This window comes from Dendropsophus ebraccatus, chromosome 10, assembly GCF_027789765.1.
Source record: "Dendropsophus ebraccatus isolate aDenEbr1 chromosome 10, aDenEbr1.pat, whole genome shotgun sequence".
Lineage (NCBI taxonomy): Eukaryota > Metazoa > Chordata > Amphibia > Anura > Hylidae > Dendropsophus > Dendropsophus ebraccatus.
In genome coordinates this window covers 14,509,312-14,531,225 of record NC_091463.1, presented here as the reverse complement: position 1 = coordinate 14,531,225, position 21,914 = coordinate 14,509,312, and the positions used below count along the sequence as shown (strand labels likewise).

The window sequence follows — 21,914 nt, the reverse complement described above, 5'->3', positions numbered from 1 at the left end:
CAGCGGGTGAGAAACCTTACACAGGAGATGATGGTGGCCATGTTAGCATGCACCTTTATTTATTTATTACTTTCTTGCATTGTTTTATGGAAAACAACTGGTTATAATTTGCCTCAGTCAGCAGACAATGGCGGTCAGCAAAATGTATGACTATAGCAGGTTTGTATACCGCCAAGCCCACACTCTACATGAATGTAAACTAAAACCCTTCAGAGTTACACCCCAGGCCATGGATGGGTGGCGGGGGGTCCGCTCTTCTCTGCAGGGGACTTTTATTCAAAAGTGATATGTAATGGATTTCATTTCCCCTAAAATCAAGGTAACGATGTTAAATTCCCCCCAAACCTGATATATATTCCTCCTAATGCAAATCTACTTCAGCTGAAACAAGCCGTCCAGGAAGAAAGACTTCCAGAATACTTAACATCACACCAGAAACCAACCAGAAAATAACAAGTCAAACCTCAACCCAGAGGGAATATTTTATTCCACACGGCTTTCTGCCGTTCCTGTATTGTATTCATACACTATGACTGCTTCACGTGCGCAAAAAGGAAGTTACAGTAAAAATACAAGAGTATTTTAAGGGTCACTATCATTACAAAAAAATTTTGACATGTCATGTCAAACATTTCAAAAGTTTTGATTGGGCCGGGTCTGCGTGTTCCGACCTGTACCGATTGAAAGAACGAGAGAAGAAAGCAGGAGAGGACCGCGCTGCAGCTGAGTTAGAAGAAAGAGTCGGACTCCAAAGACTTCCATTATAAGTCCAACTCTTTTTTCTAACTGAGTGGACGCGCTGCAGCATGGTCTTCTCCCAACTCATTCTCCTGATCGGTAGGGGTCTAAACACTCAGGATCACATTTTTTGACGTGTCATGTGGGATGGTTTACACTGTTTGGAAATGGTAACTAAGAGCCTTATTATTTTTATGAAGATTTATGTAGTTGGGGGGGCTGCTTTTAGCAATTTTCATATGTGTATTGGGTCTGTATCTTGTTCAATACATAACGGGGGAGATTTATCAAGACTCGTACTCTAGTCTTAGGGTGGGTTCATACTGAGGAATTCTCGCGTTTGTGCCGCACCTCGGAACACCTCACCATTACTTTCTCCTCCCTAATCTTCCACCCTATGGCACATGTGTGAACAGCATTACCAAGAGCACGCCACCAGTGGGAATTGGCGCAGTCATGAACTGGCAAGTTGGCGTGCAGTCCTTGTCAGCAACGGCGCATGCGTGCAACCGGGTTCGGTCCAGGTGCTGACAGATTCCCTTTAAATAAAGCCCCAACCACATTCACCCACTGGTCTTACTAAGAAGTGTGCGCCTGTTGCACAGCGGGGGCAGAAATCTACACCTGCACCATAGCGGGTGTAAATTTCTGCCACGGTTTATGCCTGTTTGTAGGTGTAAACCATGATAAATTAGGCAAAAGAGGCACAGAAAAGTTTGGACAAAAATCTCAGGGTCATCTCGGTTGGTAAATGTTCTAGTGACTATTTCCTGACTTTTGAGACCAGTAAGTGGTAACTAGTTAATGGCAGATCTGGCACTGTAATCCATGACTCCCCCCCCCTCCTTCTGACATCATGTAGGGGGCATCCCAATTTATGTGAAACAAGCACCGGACCTAGGTGGGGAGAGTAGATTGGTGAGACCAAGGTTTAAAATTTGTTTTCTACCAAAAGAACCTCCGGAACTGCTTAACAGAGGTAAATCCGTAACATGCAGCAGCTGATGTTGCATCTTCTGCTGTAAACGCCATCCGCGTAGTGACAATATAAAACCCACCAATTTCTGCAGGACGAGCCAAACATCTAATGTGTATGGGAGCCTCCCTACACCCCCCAGGTGCTGATTTCTGGTAGAGAAGGATATAACACACTATATTTCAACTGTGTTATTCTAAGTATATATTTATGGGGGGATCAGGAGGGACAGCTGCCGGCCAAACTATCGTAGGAATTCAGAGCCGTCAAGTCTTTCGTGTAGATTTACCATAGGGGCCTAAACCACGGAGTGATAATCGGCCCGACTCGGGCGATTATCGCTCCGTGGAATAGAGAGAACGATCAGCCGATGATCGTGTCATCGGCTGATTGTTCATTTAGGATCAAACCTAAAATCATCGGTCGCCACCCACGCATCGCTATGTGGAATAGCTGGCGCGGCGGGCGACCAACGATTTCACAAACATCATACATTACCTTTCCATACGCAGGTCTTCTCCTTCTCCCGATCCCGCGCGGCAGCATCAGCATCGTAGTAGCCTGTCTGAGCTGACAGAGCGCTCAGCCTATCACTGGCCAGGACCGCCGCGGCCAGTGATTGGCTGAGCGTTCTGTCAGTTCAGTCAGGCCGCTCCGAAGCTGATGCTGCCGCGCGGGATCGGGAGAAGGAGAAGACCTGCGCCTGGACGGGTAATGTATGAAACAAGGGCTGCAAGGACATCGGTAACGATGTCCCTGCAGCAGTCGCTAACGACTGTCGGACCGTGGAATAGGCCCAGTAAACGAGCGCCGATCTAGCAGATCGGCACTCGTTTACATCGTTGATCGGGCCCTGCTCAGCCCGTGGAATAGGACCCTTAGTTTAGCAATATTTACAGTCATCCAGCCTCGTATTATACCCAGAATTCCTCAGTGCTGGCCCGAATTTGTGGTCTAGTGATTTTGGTTATTTATTGTATTACTTTATGTTGTCCAATAACACGGGGGAAGGGATCACTATTTACTACCACCACAATCTCCTTAGATGCTGCTTCTGCTCAAAGATCAAACACAGCCCTCACTTCCATGGTAAGAAGGAGAGCGTCCATTACTATGAACAGCCCGTGTATTCAGGGGGGGATTTGCACAGTGCATTTATATTCTGCAGCATTTCAATTCAAAGGCTTATTTCAATAATGTCGGGCTTGACATTGCACGTCTGTATTCCCGGCGGAGGCTGAAATGTCAGGACGCAGCATCTATTGAGGAAGGCAAAAATCTGGAAAAATGAACAACCTCCCTGCCCGACGCTAAAAGGAAACAGCTGCTTTTTGGCTCAGATTGAAAAGATGATTCATCCGCACTGAGAAAAATCAAATCTTTAGGCTGGACAGAAACAATTTCATGGAGTCCATGTCTTCTACAGTGTCAATAAGGGGCGGAGATACAGACTCTTGGAAGCAGTCATTTTTAAAGGCGGGGGGGGGGGGGGGGGGCATCCTCATTTCAAGGATGTCAGTGTAAGGTGGTGATCATGGCATGGAAATCTCCAGACACTCCCTCTCTATCATAATGGAAGATTATTGTTAATTCATATATCCCCCTTTATAGGGTACTATATCAAAAACTAAATTGCCCCAAAAAGTTTGATAAAATATGGTTGCACTGGCTGGCTGTGCCTGAGATGACTTCTCAAACACAGAATTAAATGTTTAGGACGGTTCTATTTGCTGGCCGGGGGTTGGAGGACAGGAGTGTCGCACAGTGTGTAAGGTGAATGAGTGGTGTGTTTATTCTGTGTGTACTTGACTGGCGGGCCCCAGGCATTGGGTCCATACTTTAACATGATACCCTACCTTTTGAGAGTTGTTCCCGGAGTCTGGGACTTCCTATGAGTTATGTCACTGTGGATATGACCATTCTGGACTTGGGACTCTGTATAATACCAGTGATCTCTGATACTATCTGTTTCCTGGTTTTATAGTGTATGGTTTCAAGCCTGTGAAGGCTTGTTGTCTGTTTGTACTATTGTTGTAACTGTTGGTTTTTGAAAAAAAAACTGCATAAATAAAACCTTTTAAAAGTATGTCAGTGTAAACGTACATTTTAGAAATTCTAACATTCTTACCTAATAGGAAAAAAAAAATGAGGTTCTGATAAGGCTAGGTGATGTGATTTTACCTGCTTGCACTGTGACCTGTGGGACTACACCTATATATATATACAGGTCTCTGAATTAGAAGATGATCAGAAAGTGATCAAAGCGTGACAGAAAGAAGGTCTGGAAGGAAGAAAGGAAAGTGATATTTTCCAGGAACTCTGACGCATATGTTAAGTTTGCAATACTTGAATACACTGCGCATGAGTAATACCGCCCCATATTTTGTCTATAAAACTTCATACAAATAAAGGGCGTGCTTCCCCAACTTATGTTACTGATACGTACATCAGCTGTCTGAGTCTGTGATTTTAAGTTGTAAGCAGAACTGCTAACGCTCAATCAGGAACCATTCTATCCTGGGGAAAGTCTGATTTCATGATGTCAGACAAAACAGGTTCCTAATGTTAACCATTATTGGAAAGGGCCGACTTGTTTCCAGAAACAGCGCCAATCTTGTGCTTGGACTGTGTCACGTTCTGACTTGAACAGGGTTGAGCTGTAATACCAGACACAACCAATGGAAAAGAGTGGCACTACTGACTGGGAGACTCTGAAAGTCTAAATTCCCTTCAACATGTTTACGGACAAGGTCATTTGTAATCAGATTTTTGGTGGACGCATGTCTAACCCCCTGCAGGAAATCACAACAGTTCTATTGAAAATATCAGACATATCGGATAACTTACTTATAATTGTCGTCTTCCACAAACTTCTGTAGTTCTTCAATGTACCGGACAGACTTCAAATACTTCTGCACATGGGGTAATGTTGCAAGGTGATCTGTTAAGGAAAGAATTCATAACTTGACATACATCATGATCAAGCTCATGCTATGAGATATATTGCAAATAAATAAGTCCCCAAACTAACATCTACAAGTATCAGGGAACGGGTATGGGACGGTTGTTAGACCTCAACTATAGTTCTGTATTCCTGTCTTTTCAGGTGTGGGTGTGCCGTACAGACACTGTCGGAGCCTCCAGGTATTGGGATGGAGAAGGATGAGGATGGTCAAACCTCCCCATTCCATGTCATCTCCTAGTAGACCAGCTCGTTCAGACCTTCACCATCCCAGCAGCTGCAGACTGGAGACAACTACAGTAGACAATAAGGACAGCTGGAAAAGATGCCAACAGGAAGCACAGACATCTGCTTAATTTAATGGCAGATACCATAAGCATGGAAAGCCTGAGAATGATGCATCTTTGGGTGGCAGTATAATAGTCACATACACACTATTGCCATGAAGATAACCTCCTTTCACCACCTGATACCTGTTGCCCCATACAGCTTCCAGTGGCCCCAGGTGAATGTTTCTTGGTGCTATCATCCCCTCATCGATAAAAGTATATGTGCTCCCTAAAGGATTCATACGTATACGGATGTTGACCTAATGTGCATGGAGGCCTCCCCTGAGTACTGGGCATGTTGGATTTCCATGCTTCATGTTACCAGAAGATAGAGCTGTCCAGTGTCGGACTTGCCCACCAGAAGACAGCCCCAGCTTTAGAACCTGCACGAACCCTGAGTGACATGTTATTTCTCCCTGGTTTTTCACTGGTGGGCCCCCAGGATAATTTTTTCTGGTGGGCCCCAGATACCCCAGTCTGACACTGGAGCTGTCTGCTAGCTGCTTACCTTCCCTCATCCACTCCCAACATATGAACGCCCGGCTAAGCCAGGAACGTGACTGGGAGCCATAGCTATCGACAGATATCAAAGGTGTACGGGCACCTTAATTGCCAACCTTAAGGGTGGGGTGGTTTCTACTAAAGGGGTGTATAGGTCAAGAGATGCACATATAATCCCCCCTAATAATTCGACTTTATCCATCTGGATCATGGAGCGTCACACCTGAAGTTTGCATGTAGACATAGGCATAAGCAACTCGTATGAGCTCTAAACATACTAGACACTGAGGGGGTAGTGCGGCGTTTAAGTTTAACAACTTTTCACTAAATAACACACATTACAAAGTTTTACAACTTTGTAATGTGTGTTATTTAAGGGAATTGCCCCCTTCCACGTGTTCCCCCCACCCCGGAAGTGTGGTGCATTATACTCACCGACCCCGGCCGCCATCTTGGGTTGACGACATCATCTTCGGGAGGCCGGCCGTAGCATAACTGTGCTCAGCCAATCGCGGCTGATGACGCGGCAGAGGGGGGTCGGCATGAGGGACGGCTGGAGCGGTCCGGTCTGCCTCTTGAAGGTGACATCGACCCAAGATGGCGGCCGGGGTCGACAGCAATGGAGTAAGTATAATGCACCACACTTCCGGGGTGGGGGGTATAACTTTGTAATGTGTGTTATTTAGTGAATAAATGTTAAACGCCGCACTACCCCTTTAAACATGAATTGATAAGTATTAAATAAAACATAATGCTTAAGGGTGCCTTCACACCTACCGGATCCACAGCGGATCTCACTTCTGCGGATTCGAAGCGAGAACCGCTGCGGATCCGGGATCAATTCACCCCTTATGATAGCACATATTCGCAGCGGGATTGACATCCCGCTGTGAATATGTGCTTTAACTCCCTGGTGCCCGCAGCGCCGCCGTCGCATCCCCGGCGCATCCCCCCATCAGCCCAGCCCGCCGCCGTCCGCATCCCGTGAGCATACAGTACCTGCTCGGTGGCGCGGCAGCAGTGAGGCTGCTGGCTCCGGTCCCGCTCAGATCAGCTGACTGGGATCGGGACCGGAGCCGGCAGCCTCACTGCAGCCGCGCCGCCGAGCAGGTAATGTATGCTCGCGGCGGCGGGCCGGAGATGGGCTGATGGGGGGATGTGGCCGGGATGGGGGGGATGTGCCGCCGCCGGGGATGGGGGATGCGACGGCTGGGCTGCGGGCACCAGGGAGTTAAAGCACATATTCAAAGCGGGATGTTAATCCCGCTGCGAATATGTGCTGTCATAGGGGTGAATTGATACCGGATCCGCAGCGGTTCTCGCTTCGAATCCGCAGAAGTGAGATCCGCTGTGGATCTGGTAGGTGTGAAGGCACCCTTAAAGCAAAATTGCATAAAAAGGTGTGAAGTGCAGGGCGGCATTTTTCTCATATGCCAAAAGTCTAGCTTCATAAAATAGGCTTAGTGTGAAAGTGTAAGATTTGTTCTGATAGGACAGAGCTGGCCTTAAACCGTTCTACATCCCATATACAAGGCTTTTTAGAAGCAGAAGGGAGTTTTCTATGAATTTTTATTGATCGGGTATACTTGCCTTATCCTAGCACTCAGGACCCCCCACAAGCAGCTAACTCCAGGGACTGCCACACTTGGGCGAGCACTGCAGCATCTGCATTCCCTACCAGACACAGCGCTGTACACTGGGTAGTGGCTGCAGCTGGTATTGCAGCTTGTCCTAGTGAGCTGGACTCTGACCAATTCATTGCCTATCCTAAGTATGAGTTATATATGATTTAATGACAGCCTGTTGGCATATGTCCTCCCTTGATCCCTAGCAGGAAAGCTTCCCTGTAGGAAGGGTAACAGATCCGGATTTCTGAGGTCAGGATTCAGGCAGGTGGGATCGATTAGTGCTGGAGCCGGCTGTTTCCCAGGTATATCTTGATACTTTTAATGTGCTGTTTTACAATAAGTATTTCCAGCATTTGGGGTCGCTCCACTGTAAACGCACAGTATGATATAATTCAGAGACTCCTTTAAACTCTATGGCCGACTGGGTCTCGGCATCCTGGCGTATACACTTGTCACATTCCACTTGTTCTGACTACTTCTCATTGACAGAAATTGGAAGGAGAAAACATAAATTTATTCAGTTGTTTTGGAATGGCTTCCTATTATTCTTGGACTCAGTCATGCCTACTAGAAATTGGCACCCATACTGACATCCCCTTCAAATGTAAGTTTTTCCTAGGAGGTGAAAGTCTCTCCAAGGCTGATACTAGAAAGACACCAAAATAGACTATAAAACCTCAAGTGAAATAACAGCATCGTGTGAACTGCACAAAAAGTCTCAAAACAAACAAGAGCAGTAAATATGTAAAGTTGCATTTAGAGTACAATATAGTTTTATGGAGAAAATACTAGACATATTTTTATATTACAGCCATTTCGATGTATAAAACGTGCGAGTATTTGCAGATTCACATATTGTCTAGCTACCTATAGGTGGCAATAGAGAGCTACACTCTTCCTTCTGGACAGTTAATTTGCATATTTCTGTTCCCACAGTGCACTGCATGTAAGGGCCGCATCACCCGGCAGGATGACTAGAGTAGGCGACCACCGATCTTCTATATCAGCACTCGCTAACTGAGCCTATTAGACGTCTGGATAATCATTAGCGATGTCCGTGCAGTCCTTGCCTAAAATGTGTAAAATGATAAACTTTATACTTGCTCCCCGATGTCCTTCGCCACGGTAAGTATAAAGTATATTATTTTCTTTATACATTTGTCAGCCGTCGGGCGTGCATTACTATTACACGTAGCAATGCGTGGTCTGCGGCTAATGATTGTTATGCAAGTTTAACAGTGATCAGCCGATGATAGTTTCTCTGGCTGATCTTGTCTTTTATTTTTTTTTTACACCGAGCAACACCAACGTGTGCTCGGTGGGTAAGACTATATGTACAGTATGGGAAAGACATGATATGTACATTGTTGCACCAATGCAGTACTTCTGATAAAATAGAAATCGTTATCACTTATGAAAGCAGAGCCGGAGGGAAAAACCTTGTGATTTATATACATGTTTACATATATATGGGCATTGGACAAATAATACCTGTCTAGTCCTCCCATATGTCTGGATGTGGCAGCGGTATATCTGTATAGGGTCTATGTTGGGCACAAGTTTAACATCTTGGGAAGCCTTCAGCCCTGTAGCTGTGGCAAAACTACAAAGCTAAAGGCATGATGGGAATTGTAGTTTTGCAACAACTGGAAAGCCAAAGGCTTCCCGACCCCGATGTACAACTACTATTGAATCTGCTATAACCTGCGCACCACAAAGCTAACATCTATGGCCAAAATGGGGGGAGGATGAAGGCCCAGCCTAACTTTTAACTCTGTTCATCCTGAGTTGGATTAACCATAATGTGCAAAACTCTTCATAGGTATTGAAAGTCAACAAACAGATGAGGAGTGAACTATAACAAGTGTCACGTTCCCCTTTATTGGAACCAAGCCAAAGACGTAACCCTCAAACCCTGTTTTGTCTTAATAATTAGGTAATGTGTTTTGATCTAGTTGCATTTATTAGGCCCTATGTAAATTTTAAGGTCACTTTGTAAGAATTATTTTTTAAGAAATCCCCCTTAAAATATCTAAGAGGTTAATGCTGCCTCTGGTGGTGGAAAGACTGTACTGCACTCACAGACAATAACAAATCATTAGATGTCCCATAACGACTAGAATACAAGTGAGGAAAGAATCAACTAAGAAAGAAAGGGAACAATGCCAACCATAATTACAGGACACTTGTAAGTCGGCAATGATCCTCAGGATGTTGTTCATCTGGTTAGAGCGTTGCTCGTTCTCCATGATGCTGCCTGATGCTGGGTATGCTGAGTCTACGTAGATGATATCCAGGAGGTAAATACCTGCAAATGGCAAAAAAGAGAAAATTAAGTTAAAAGTTATTCTGTTTATAATATATAATTTTGTCATTTTGTAATCTCCATCTAACCAGAAAACTCACATCATATTGTAAGATAATGTATATTTACCTGTATATGTCAGAATAATCTCTGCTCTACAGAGAGTTTTACCACAAAAGACACTTATTCTTATGACTAGTGGGGGTTCTTATCATTGGTACCCCCACTTGTCATGAGAATGGGGGTCTGCCAGATGAAGGAACTCTATGGACTGGATGAAGATCTCCAACTATCCCCACAGAGTTGAATGTCTGACCACCGCTCCCTCTGCAGGGGCCGCCTGATACCATGATCACGTTAGACAGCCCCCCCTCTGTACTATATATAATATACCGTATACAGGGGACTGGGATCCTGATCTGTATAGCACTCTTCAGCAGCGCTAGAACAGAGAAGGGGATCGGGAACTGCAGGGCTAAGACACAAATGTTGGTGGCAGCAAAGGCGGCAGTGGTGCCCCTTATAGCTGCCAGTCAACAGAAGGGAGTGTGCACATTAAAAATATACATATAATATAACTTTATTTAAGCAATGTAATAAAAACTACATTTTCTGTCTCCTGAGTATCCCTTTAAGTTAATAGAATTTATATAAAATCAAACATTATTAGAACATAAAATCCTTCATTTTGTGAAAAAAAAAAAACAATTCAGATTATTGGTTTGAATACACTCTGCTAAAATAAATCCTAATTCTAAAATATTCCCATAAAAAAAAGGCACTTTTCTGAAAACGTGAGTTTTTATACACAGGCATCTAGACGGTAAAATATTTGTGGGCTCCGTATAACATTTTACAACATGTGAGGAGTTTGATTTTACTCTTAATAGCCGCCAGTGACTCTCATGGGGCGGCCCTTTAATGGCCGACTGCCAACATCAAACCAATGAAGCCAATCCTTTCAATGGGTCAACTCATCCTGGTATTTACCATACAGGAATGCTTCCCGGTCATCATTTCGCCTACATCCTCTATATGAGGCTTCAGTACTGTCTGAGTGTTACCGGGAAGGTCTCCTCCTCCTCCTCCTCCTCCATCCCACCTTTCACATCTGACATCTTAAATGATTATCAATGAGAACGAGTTTCCAAGTAACAAGCTGAAGGTGATCCTTGTGGTTGCGGTGTGTTAGCTCACAGTCTATTAGGAGGTGTCCGGGTTATTTCTGCTACTAACTAGACCAATTTGTACTTTCAGGTTACACACAATCTCTTTTCCTGTGGTCAGATCCGTATGCATTAAAAGCGGTAGAAGTCTCACGAGGAAAGTTGTCATTTATACTTCTATGTTACCTGATTAAAACTAGTTTTCCTTGAGATGCTGGTGTGTTCGGCTCTGGCCGGAGCCCACAGAGGGCTATTTATACATGGACGCGATGTCTACAACAGCTTCACACTTATAATCCAATTATCCAGCGAGAGTCACTTTGGAGCTTTCTTCTTCTTACAGAAAATGGAGACGGGCGCATTGCCAAACTTTTATATATTTGCCCTTATGCTTTTACTGTATTCTCTATGTATTTATTATACATATTATTTTGGGATCATATTCCACAGCTGAGATAACATTGACAGACTTGGTGCAATGACCTGCCTGGAAGGGGGTAATACTGTCCAGAGCAGCAAGACCTCACTGTGTTGGGCCATCTAAAGACCCAGTATATGAACCCAATGAACCCTGTTAGCCATAGTTACTTCTCAGCTGCGATAGCCGACTGAGCCCATGAGCAAGGATGGTGCTGTGGCTGCTAACACCACACAACAGTCGCACTAATTGTATGTTTTATTGAGTAAACGTCTACAGTGCAGGGAGAAACCTTTGGAATTACCTGAATTTCCGCACTGATATCTAATATAGCAAAACTAATAACAGAAATAGCTGCACAGTCAATGTCTTTTACTGAGTAAACAACCACAGTGTAGGCAGAAAAACTAAGTAAACCCGATTTTCATAACCTGTAGCAGATTGTACATCCAACGAACAAATAAGACTTCCACATTACTGAGGTAGAATTTTAGACCATTCAGGTCAAGCATATTTCTGTGACACCCCGCCTAAACAGCCCTCATTAAGGTCACACCCCAGCAGCTCAGATCATCAGTTATAATGACAGGGACAGATCACCAGTTATAATGACAGGGACGTATCATCAGTTATAATGACAGGGACATATGAAGGGAATAGGCTCAGGTATATCTGTGTGGACAGTGACCAATCGGAGTGATGACAAGCTCTGTCTAGCACTATATAAACATAGGTATTCTTATAGAAAAGGAATTAGTATTATTGATGGCAACCATTTCACATCTCAGACAACAAATAAGTAAGAGTGCATCTGACTGCCGCCTTTTATGAATATTTCTTCTCCATAGAATTATAAGTCCACATACTTCTGTCTCCACAAAGCTTATAAATCACTGGTTTATCTCGGACTCGTGACAGACCGGGGAGCTATGGATATGCATCCTTAACAAATCACCATCCTCCCTGCCTGAGGCCGATAAGAAGGTGGATTCATCAACCATTTCCACTGCAAGTGTCTGTACCTTAGATTACGGCGTCTGATGGATGAGGCCAGGGTGTAAGTTACATCACTGAAGTGTCAAAAAGTTTCACTGACACCATGATAGAGATATCTGGGGGTCTCCACTATCAATACTGATCTTTCTTTATTAAAAGCAGAATCTGGGAGACAACCTGCCCTGAGCGACAGGTCTGGCCTGGTCTGATGCGCCTTATCCTGCTTCCAATTTACAGTGAACATCTGGGAAGTATTTCTGGTACCTTTATAGAATGTAATATATGGCATGGGGCAGGAAACACAATCCTTGCTTGCCTCGACTGACCTGTCTCTACGTCAATGTTAACAGTAGATTTTATAAACATATCTATTCCACAAATGTAAAATTAAATAGGTTCTTCTGCCTTGTGACTTCCAGCCACACGTCTATATGTATTTTACTGGTGCTCAACAGTGATGCCCTTTGCTTCCTATTCATGCATCCTTTATTGCAGGTGCACAACCGATATGAAAGCCACATGCTCATAGACATTCATATATTCCTTTTACTGACAGAGGGTCTGACTTACAGAGTACAATAGAATCCTATGGAATGAGCACCCTGAAAGTAGCAGTGGTGCAAGAATTAGACTGCACATGTGAACAGAGTTTCTGCAACCCTGTATATGGGCAACAAAAACATTTCTACATGGATTTTAAAGTTTCCCTGTTGTTTAACTTTTTTGTTTGCAGAAATCAATAGTACAGGCGATTTTAAGAAACTTTGTAATTGGGTTTATTAGCTGAAAAATGCATTTTTATCATGAAAAAGCAGTGTGAAGCTCTCCCCCGTCTTAATGGTTCTCTATGGAGAGGGGAGGGTTTAAGGGAGATGAGGCCCCCAAACAGGACAACAAAGATTTAATTTACAGCTACATCACCAGGCTATCTTCTCTGAAGTCAGCACTGACCTCTGACTTCTGAATACCGTCTTTCACGCAGGTTCCGCTGTGTAATCCTTTGTTCTCTGCTCTCTGCTGCTGACTAATCTCCCTCCTCCCCTCTCCATAGGACAGAGCCTGACTGAGTTGTGAGTTGTGACTGAAAGAGTTGTGATTTCCTCAAAATGAGCAGTGAATGAGAGAGAGGAGGGGGGGAGGCTGGGGAAGGTCTTTTTGAATGCAGATAATGGCATATTTGCCTACTAAACCCAACTACAAAGTTTCTTAAAGGGGTTGTCCGGCGATAAAAAATTATTCACAGAATAACACACATTACAAAGTTATACAACTTTGTAATGTATGTTATGTCTGTGAATGGCCCCCTTCCCCGTGTCCCACCACCCCCACCCGTGTACCCGGAAGTGTGGTGCGCTATACATTACCTGTCGCGTGCCGACCACGGTCTCCGATCGTCAGCAGTGACGTCTTCTTCGGGAGCTTGGCGGATCTTCCCGAGTGCCGGCCGCCCTCTGCAGCGTCATCCGAAGCTCAGCCGCGATTGGCTGAGCATAACTGTGCTCAGCCAATCGCGGCTGAGCGGCTGATGACGCGGCCACGTCATCAGCTGCTCAGCCGCGATTGGCTGAGCACAGTTATGCTCAGCCAATCGCGGCTGAGCTTTGGATGACGCTGCAGAGGGTGGCCGGCACTCGGGAAGATCCGCCAAGCTCCCGAAGAAGACGTCACTGCTGACGATCGGAGACCGTGGACGACACGACATGCGGTGAGTATAATGCACCACACTTCCGGGTCTAGCGTGGGTGGGGGGAAACACGGGGAAGGGGGCCATTCACAGACATAACATACATTACAAAGTTGTATAACTTTGTAATGTGTGTTATTCTGTGAATAATTTTTTATCGCCGGACAACCCCTTTAAAATCGCCTGTACTATTGATTTCTGCAAAAACACAAAAAAACGACAGTGACACTTTAAGTACTGCTGTAGATGGAAGAGCCAAGGATCAGTGCAGTAGTGACAGTAGTAATCCTTGTGCAGATCCACGGCTAGAAGCAAGCGTAGCAGATACACTGCAGTTTTTTGGCAGAGGAGAATGGACGCAGTGCAGAAGTGGATCCAGGTGTAAGGGAAGTTCTGGTGCTCCAAACAACATACACTTCGGATGATAAGCTCATTATGTATTGTAATTATTTATTTGTATGTAGAAAGTCACCAATAGGTGGAACTGTGACAGTCATGGTATTTTATTTAGCATAAATTGAGGCCTTAAGAGATGCATGGGTGATCAGCATTTATTTCTAAACACAGTGGTCTCCTCACTCCCCCAATCTCACCCTGAGTGACTTCTGGATTTCTCGAAGGACCAAGTCTACCATCACAAACCTGCATTAGGGACTAAATCTAAAAGACAGGATTCGTCACCATGTTGTAGTGATTCAAATTGGCACCCTGTGCTTAGCAGTGAGGGACGTGGTTTTACGAATTAATGGTGCGTTCACACCTACAGGATCTGCAGCTGATTTTCTGCAGCAGATTTCAGTTAAATAACTGAACACAGCATCAGATTTGATGCTGTGTTCAGTTATTTAACTGAAATCTGCTGCAGAAAATCAGCTGCAGATCCTGTAGGTGTGAACGCACCCAAAGAGGGTTTTTGAAAAGCAAGGAGGACATACTGACCATCTGTAGCATTTTATGCATAGCTATAGCCCCATAAACCAGCGACTTAATGAACAAAAAGTTCAATGAAATGGTCATTGTTTGATTTCCATCTCATTTGGATCAGCAGAGCGCCCTCCAGAGTTGGGGAAGTTCCATTTCACTAGCCCTGTATAAGGGAGGTGTATAGGAGCTGCTAAACTTCCCCCTTCCAGACGAACCTACTTCTGCCTTTGGCATTTTATGATGCAGAAAATCCACAGTGTATTGGTGTGGTTTACATGTACTACATATGCTGCAGATTTTCTGCTGGTAAATAAACTATAAAATAAGTAGCAGAAAATCAGCAGCATATACCCTGCAGCAACACGTGAATGTATATAATATAATAATCTACCCTTAACTGCTAATTAGCAGAAAAAATTCAAACCACTGCCCTGACTTGAATAATTGAATAATTTAACCCCTGCTTCACTAATACGGGCAAATTCAGCAACTAACATTGATAAACTGGAGATTTTATTTCTGCATACAAATTCTAGATCTGTAAAATCTCGCTTTCACGCCTGGTACAGTAATGTGCCGTGGATTATACAAATCTGCAAAAACAGTAAAAGTCCAGAGCGTATCCACGACCTGCTTATTCTCCCTTACACTTCTACAATGTCAGGCCTTAAAGGCACAGATCTCTCTTTGAAGAAAATTAGACACACTCGATGGGTCTGGTAATGGGTTCCAGAGCCAGAACTCCGCTCACATCTTAAAGGTTTCCTGTCAACTCACTGACTTCTCTAAGGCTGGTAAAATAGGACATGATATATGATATTTCCACATAAAGCATTTCACATCTGCGGCAGAGGAAGGAACTACTTTCTACCTTTACACAGAGTCATTTAGACCTTCAGGTTGACATGGGCCTGTCATAACATATAAACCTGATGAACCTGAATGACAGGACATTATACATGGTTCCAGTTTTCTCTATGGCCTCCACCACTACTGGCCCTTTGTTTGCATCATGAAATCTTAGAATAGGAAGAGGTCTCATTGCTAGGTCGCCCTCTCAGACCCAATAAGGCGGCGCCATACCCGGTGTTCCCGCTTACATTATGTTTCTCCTGGAGAGGGAAAGCAATGTGCTGGTTAACACGCTGACAATAGGGAATTGATCCACCAGCATCTAACTTTACCAAGTACAATGGTAATTTATAAGTCTTTCCAAAATAAGCACAAGCTTCCCACACTGAAAACCGATCGGTGGTGTACACAGCCATTATTTTCCCATGTAGGTCCCGGTTATGTGCTCATTTAATTTAAGCACAGAAGACATTTGGCCGGGAAACGCACTGATGTTCACCAGGTAACGTTATATTGTAGCGCTCTGGTCCTTATTATGAGTTAATACGTTGTTGGCGTCACGTATGGGAACTACTGCAGTCAAGTGAGACATACACAACCCCGCGCAAGTTCTCATTTTCATCTTCGAAAATTAAAAGCTGTAACCTGATTAGTTATAATGGACCAGCTGTTCTATATTAGCTTCTCCAGGATGCTGAGCTTAAGGGAGCTGTTTGCACGGCTGTAACGGTCCCTCTGCAATCATTGGTTGCTTATTACAATACAGAGACAAGGAGTCATGTATACTCATTGGGGATGAGCGCAGTCCGATTGTTCAGCATTTGATCACCAGTGACTGCAGAAGTTTGATGCAGCCCTAGGGAGTCCTGGAAAACATGGATACATGCCGCGCGGCATGTTTTCCTTATTACTAGTGTTTGCGGTACATGAAGCATCTGTATCTTCTGATACGCCAGTAGCAGCCATGTGTGAAGTCCAACATAAAGCACCTTATGCCTCAGCTTCTTGGACTATGTGAGACATACGTGGACTGGGCTTTCATTTGCACCGAGCAGACTATGAGAACACGATGTATAAGGCCCGGGAACAGTCTGTGCTTTGTCAGCTAAGCCAATGGACGGTTTACAAGATCATTATAAGTTATTGTTCAAACAGAAAGTTCAGATCCGCGGCTAATTCCCAAGGCCGGGAATATCACGTTCATGGCAGGCACACCCCCGTTCTGTGCTGTTTATTGGATTCTTGTATCAGTTTATGGAAATAAAAAACTAAGACATAAGCTGCCTGAAAAATTACTTCTCAGACATTCTGAGGACTGTGTCAAGTGTGACAGAAAAAAAGCTGCTTCACCGCTATAATGAACAATCGGCAGCTGTTCTACCTCCCTCCCCATATACACAATCTTTGCTTGCTGTCAGTGAACATGAACATCCTTTCCGACAACGTCTCCAAGTTAGATAACCCTCTGTGGATAGGTGTACCCCTCATCTACATCATGCTCACAATTTTATTCCTTAAGGTCGAACCTAAGCAAATGTGACCGATACAGAAGAAAAAAATGGCTGTAGCCAATATACCTGACGGATCCAGTTATAGGTCAAATAAATCTGTCAGAATTAGGTAGAAAACTGACACTGGCATCTCCCCACTGCTTCCCTACATGATGGGAATCCATGAAATTAATGTGAACAGGGCCTATAATTTAATCTGAGAAATCTGGTAACTAGAGATAAAGGAATCTAAAAAATTAGCCACTTACTAATTTCGTGCAGAGATATAGCTAAAACTCCGAAGTCACTGAGACTATTGCCACCCCCCTCTTTATCACGAAACCATATGGCCGACAATGAAAATAAACTATCCTGCCAGTATTAATTCATTTGATTAATTATACTGTATAGTCTGGCCTGGAACATCGCCAAAATACCCAGGATCTATGTTTTCCATGTACAAGGTTTAATGGGTCTGTGTGTACAATCCTCCTGTTGGATGTACAGACCCGTTTAATTACAGTTAATTACAGTCAATTTGCTGGGAGTTTGGCCTTAAACAATACCACGGGTGAGTCCGCCACCGGCGCGCTGGACATTGATGTATGACTGCTCACTCTCCTGTCATTTCACCAATTACACAGAATTTGTTCTAACTCTGGGAACAAGGGGCCAAATGACCCCATCAGGTTTCCTTGAATGTTACTAGATGGGGTCAGTGTTGATGGCCAAGAAATCCAGGGGGGCGCTACAACTTTTTTTTGCTTGAATATTTGAAAGCTAAAACACATGCAGCTCTTGTGCTGGGAAGAAAAGACTCTTTACACTCTTAGTGAACCGCAACATAAAGACTTAGAGCAGAGGACTCAGAAGTCACACAGCCAGGACGGGCCCATCTCCAGGACTGACTGTACTTCATAAAAAAGGGAAAAAAAATACCAAAAAAATGTATAAAAAGAGAAACAGAATTTCAACTTGAATAAATAGGATACTAACTCTAATATAAGTCAAGAAAAACAAAAACATAAAAGTAGTCCCCTATAGTTCCAGACCCTACTTAGTGAAAGTGTATAGTCTTCTGGTAACTACTGAGGAAGATATAAAGGAATATGCAGTACACCAATCAGTCATAACATCAACACCTAACTGCCTAATATTGTGGAGGTCCCTCTCATGCCACCAAAACAGGTCTGGCCCACCGAGGACTGGACTCCACAAGACGTCTGAAGGTGTCCTGTGGTATCGGCAAGACGTCAGCATCAGATCATTTACAGTATATCATAATCTGAACCAATCTCTGACAAGTCATAGTGACAAGCTAGAAGTTCGTATGGGTGGGGGTCAAGATGCTGAGACCCCACAAATTCCTAGACCGACAGCTAAAGCAAGAAGTATACAGAATTACAATGAAAATCTATGAGACTTCTGTCAAGAAGTAACCATATGCTGCTGGCTCAGTGGAGATAAAGGGGGCATAACCTATACTGCCATGCACTTTTGTCTCATGTCAATGCTTGTCACAGTATGCCTGACGGGTGTCTTATCAAGTTATTAGACAATAATGCAGGAAACATGTTTTTATTGTGATACCGCCACCTGAGCAGCTTCTGGTAAACTACAACTATTAGCATGCACTGACAGCCAGTATACCAACAACTCCAAAGCCATATTTTGGGGGATCACTGTGACCTAGTCCATATCCACCTAATATCTCAATTTCTTTTAAAAGTACATATTTCAACCTATAGTAGTCTTGGGATGTCCACCAATGGATATGAGTGAATCTTTGGCACGCAAGGGTTTAACAGAACCCCAATGCTCTGCATTTTAGTTGGATGCAGCCCTAGGGAGTACTGGCAAACATGGATTTAGCGATAGGCTGTATCCATGTTTTCCAGGACTCCCTAGGGCTGCATCCAACTTTTTCAGCCAATAGTAATCAAATGCAAAGCGTTGTGCTCGGACCAACCATTACACCAAAGAGGAGTTTAGTATTTATGCAGCCATGTAAGATTTGGCCCAGACCTTTAGTAGGAGCGAGGCCCAAGTACTTATGTTAATTGCAAACATTTGCAAGATCCATATTTAGAGAAAGTCAGAAAGACGCAATATAGATCATAAATCTATGGGGGGGGGGGGAACTAAATGATGTTTTTACTACTTGATGCAGCTGCCTCTGGAATCATCATCATTGCGGACATAGCTCATTGCAGCTTCCTTCTTATTCATACGTGCAATGTCTATGTGTCATTGAGACTTGTGGTCTCTCTGTGCCATACGTGGGCTGCGGAATGAGCAGGGAAACACTTGTAGGAGTTGTCATGATCTTTTGCGGGTACATTGGAGAAACATCTGTTTTGCTTTCCCAGAGTAAATAAACAGCTGGAAGTGATCGAGCGCTTTACTGGTTAATCATGACTCATGTACATGCCGAGAGCACACACCATTCATTGCCCATCTGTAACCAATAGGTAAACAAGAAAACGGCTGAATCCGAATGGAATGGGCATAAAAGCCTTGCTCTGCAAAACTAAGGGGCCTAAAATCTGTAGCCTGGATGCATTTAACTACAGGACCACCATTAGGCAGGCAAAGACACACCATAAATTCTGTGCAAATTAGACAGAAAAATAATAATAAATTCTGCTCTGTCTGGAAAATAAATGCGGGGGAGATGCTGCTAAAACACGAGCCATGGGGGAAAGCGTTGTAGGATGTGGCAATGAGCTCAGCTCTGAGCCGATTGGGATTACACTGATTGGCTTTCTGATGGTCCGCTAGATAGGGTGATTGCAATTAAGGATGGAAATCTGCACACAACAAAAGACAACGTGGAACTACAAGGTATAAAGCTGATAAAATCTTAAGTTTCACATTAAAGGAAAACGAGTTTCCTATCATAATTATTATAGTGCACAGACTGACTACATTTGTTTTTACTTGATCTGCAGATCTGTAGACCAGGGACTTCCGAGAGGTAAAAGCCAATGCCAGGGTCTCAGCGATTATACTGCTGCATGGCACCATATACCACCCCACAGAACACACAACTCTAGAAGCACCAAATACTCTAGTGAAGCCCAATATATCTCCCCAGAAGTGGCAAACAAATACCACAGAGCAACACAATATATCTTCCCAGCAGCACCAAACAAAATAAATCACTAAATATCTTCACCCCAACACTTTTGCCACCTCCACCTCACACGTAGTGTGAACCCAGCCTTATACATCATTACTCTTTTATTTTATAGGCAAAACTTCATGGTCCTGATGCAACGACTGTTGGGTAACATGCGTGTGGCAGCCCACAGGTAGGATCTCCACCTTTATTTGCCTGGGCCCCTAACGTTACCACCTGTATTGTCCTGAAGACAACCCTGGACCTTTAGAGTGAAAACATTAATGGAGAGAAAAGTTTTGCAAATTTTACTTTAAGGATAGTAAAGATGGTGACATTACTGAAAGGCTGGGGGCTTTTCTTGTAATTTTTTGACCCGTTCTTCATATATCTTGTTCTCGAGTGAATGTTTAATAAGTATTAAAAGGACAGTGACCTGGTCTAATATTTTCTTTTAATGAGGAGTTCCCCTTTATGTCTGGATAACATGGTTGTAACAAACTACCCTTGTCTAGTCTAATTTGTACCCGTTTATACAGCTGGGATAGAATTAAGCACGACAGACCATTGGTGGATTAATAAAAGAGCTGATGCTCAGGCATTTCATGGCTGCTGTGATTACAGGACTGCACAGGACACATTTGTATTTCATCTGATAACAATGATGGTGGCATCTGCCAAAGACCGGCAACAAGTGCAGCGGTCGCTCACCCCACGCACTGACGTCTCTCCATCCTCTATGGAATCTAAGAGTTCTGGGAAAGCAAAACTAACATTAGAGGTCACAAAATCCAATGACATTAATTCCTGTTACTTTGTCCACGTTTTATAATATACCTATCCCGTATTTGCCAAAAAGGTACGAAACTAAGCGTGTCTATATAAAAAACTATGTACAGCAGATGAAGCGCGCCCCCAGGGCCATGCTGTCTACTGTAGATTCCCCCCTGAATTATATAGGGGATTCTGGAACACCTTATAGTACAGGTCTTTTGCTGAAATCTGTATATTCCTACATTTCTCAAGCAAAAAAGAAAAGTTGCTTCATCTACATAGTGTTTTTATTTTTTATATAGACATGCTCAGTTTTGTACCTTTTGACAATTATAAAACGTGGCCAACCCCAAGAACAGGACAGGAGTCCGGTCAGAAAGCAGTTATACAGCCAGGCCACGGATTTCCCTCAGGGACTGTGTAATGCTGTTTCCCCTCTGGAGACGTTGCAGGAAAATGTAATGTTTGCAACCAGGTTCAGCCACAGATCACTGCTGACTACTAGGAAACCCTTTTAGCAAAGGAGAGTTGTCTTAAAGTGACACTGTCCACCCCTTTTTGCTTTCTGACTTCCCTACTCAGGTGTAAAGGGTAGGCCAACCTGTTCCAATGGTCGGTGAGGGGGCGGGGTCAATGTGCCAATGATGCCACGGAGGGGCAGGGCCTACACCGGCGATGTGGGTGGGGCCAAAGGGCGTAGTTACCGTGAAGCCCCGCTCACTTACCACAATCTGATAGTGATAAAAGATCACATTTTATTTGAACAAGCACCATGACGTATGATGTAAAATAAGGTATAAAAACTGCAAATTTTAACCCTTACACCTGAGTAGAGAAATCAGAATGCAAAAAGGGGGTGACAGTGTCACTTTAAAAAGAGAGTTCTTCATTGCCTGTTGCCAATCTTGGGTGTCTATGCATTTATTCTTGCCTATATGAAAATTTCATATTTCATGTCTTAGTTCCCTATTCCACGGGACGATTATCGTTTAGACTATCGTTAAGTTGTTCGAATCTAAATGATAATCGTTCGTTTGAATAGCAGTTAAC

At 43.8% G+C, this 21,914-nt stretch overlaps 1 protein-coding gene across 3 annotated transcripts in view; it reads right to left on the bottom strand.

Moving 5' to 3' along the window:
* The window catches only part of RALGPS1 (Ral GEF with PH domain and SH3 binding motif 1), a 309,463-nt gene that overhangs the window by 64,595 nt on the left and 222,954 nt on the right, over window positions 1–21,914 (bottom strand). For all 3 annotated transcript variants that reach the window (XM_069986819.1, XM_069986820.1, XM_069986821.1), the window contains exons 10-11: window positions 9,305–9,442; window positions 4,562–4,655 (exon numbers count right to left, since the gene is read on the bottom strand). In XM_069986819.1, coding sequence (XP_069842920.1) covers window positions 4,562–4,655; window positions 9,305–9,442 — 232 coding nt within the window. The remainder of the gene's footprint in view (window positions 1–4,561; window positions 4,656–9,304; window positions 9,443–21,914) is intronic.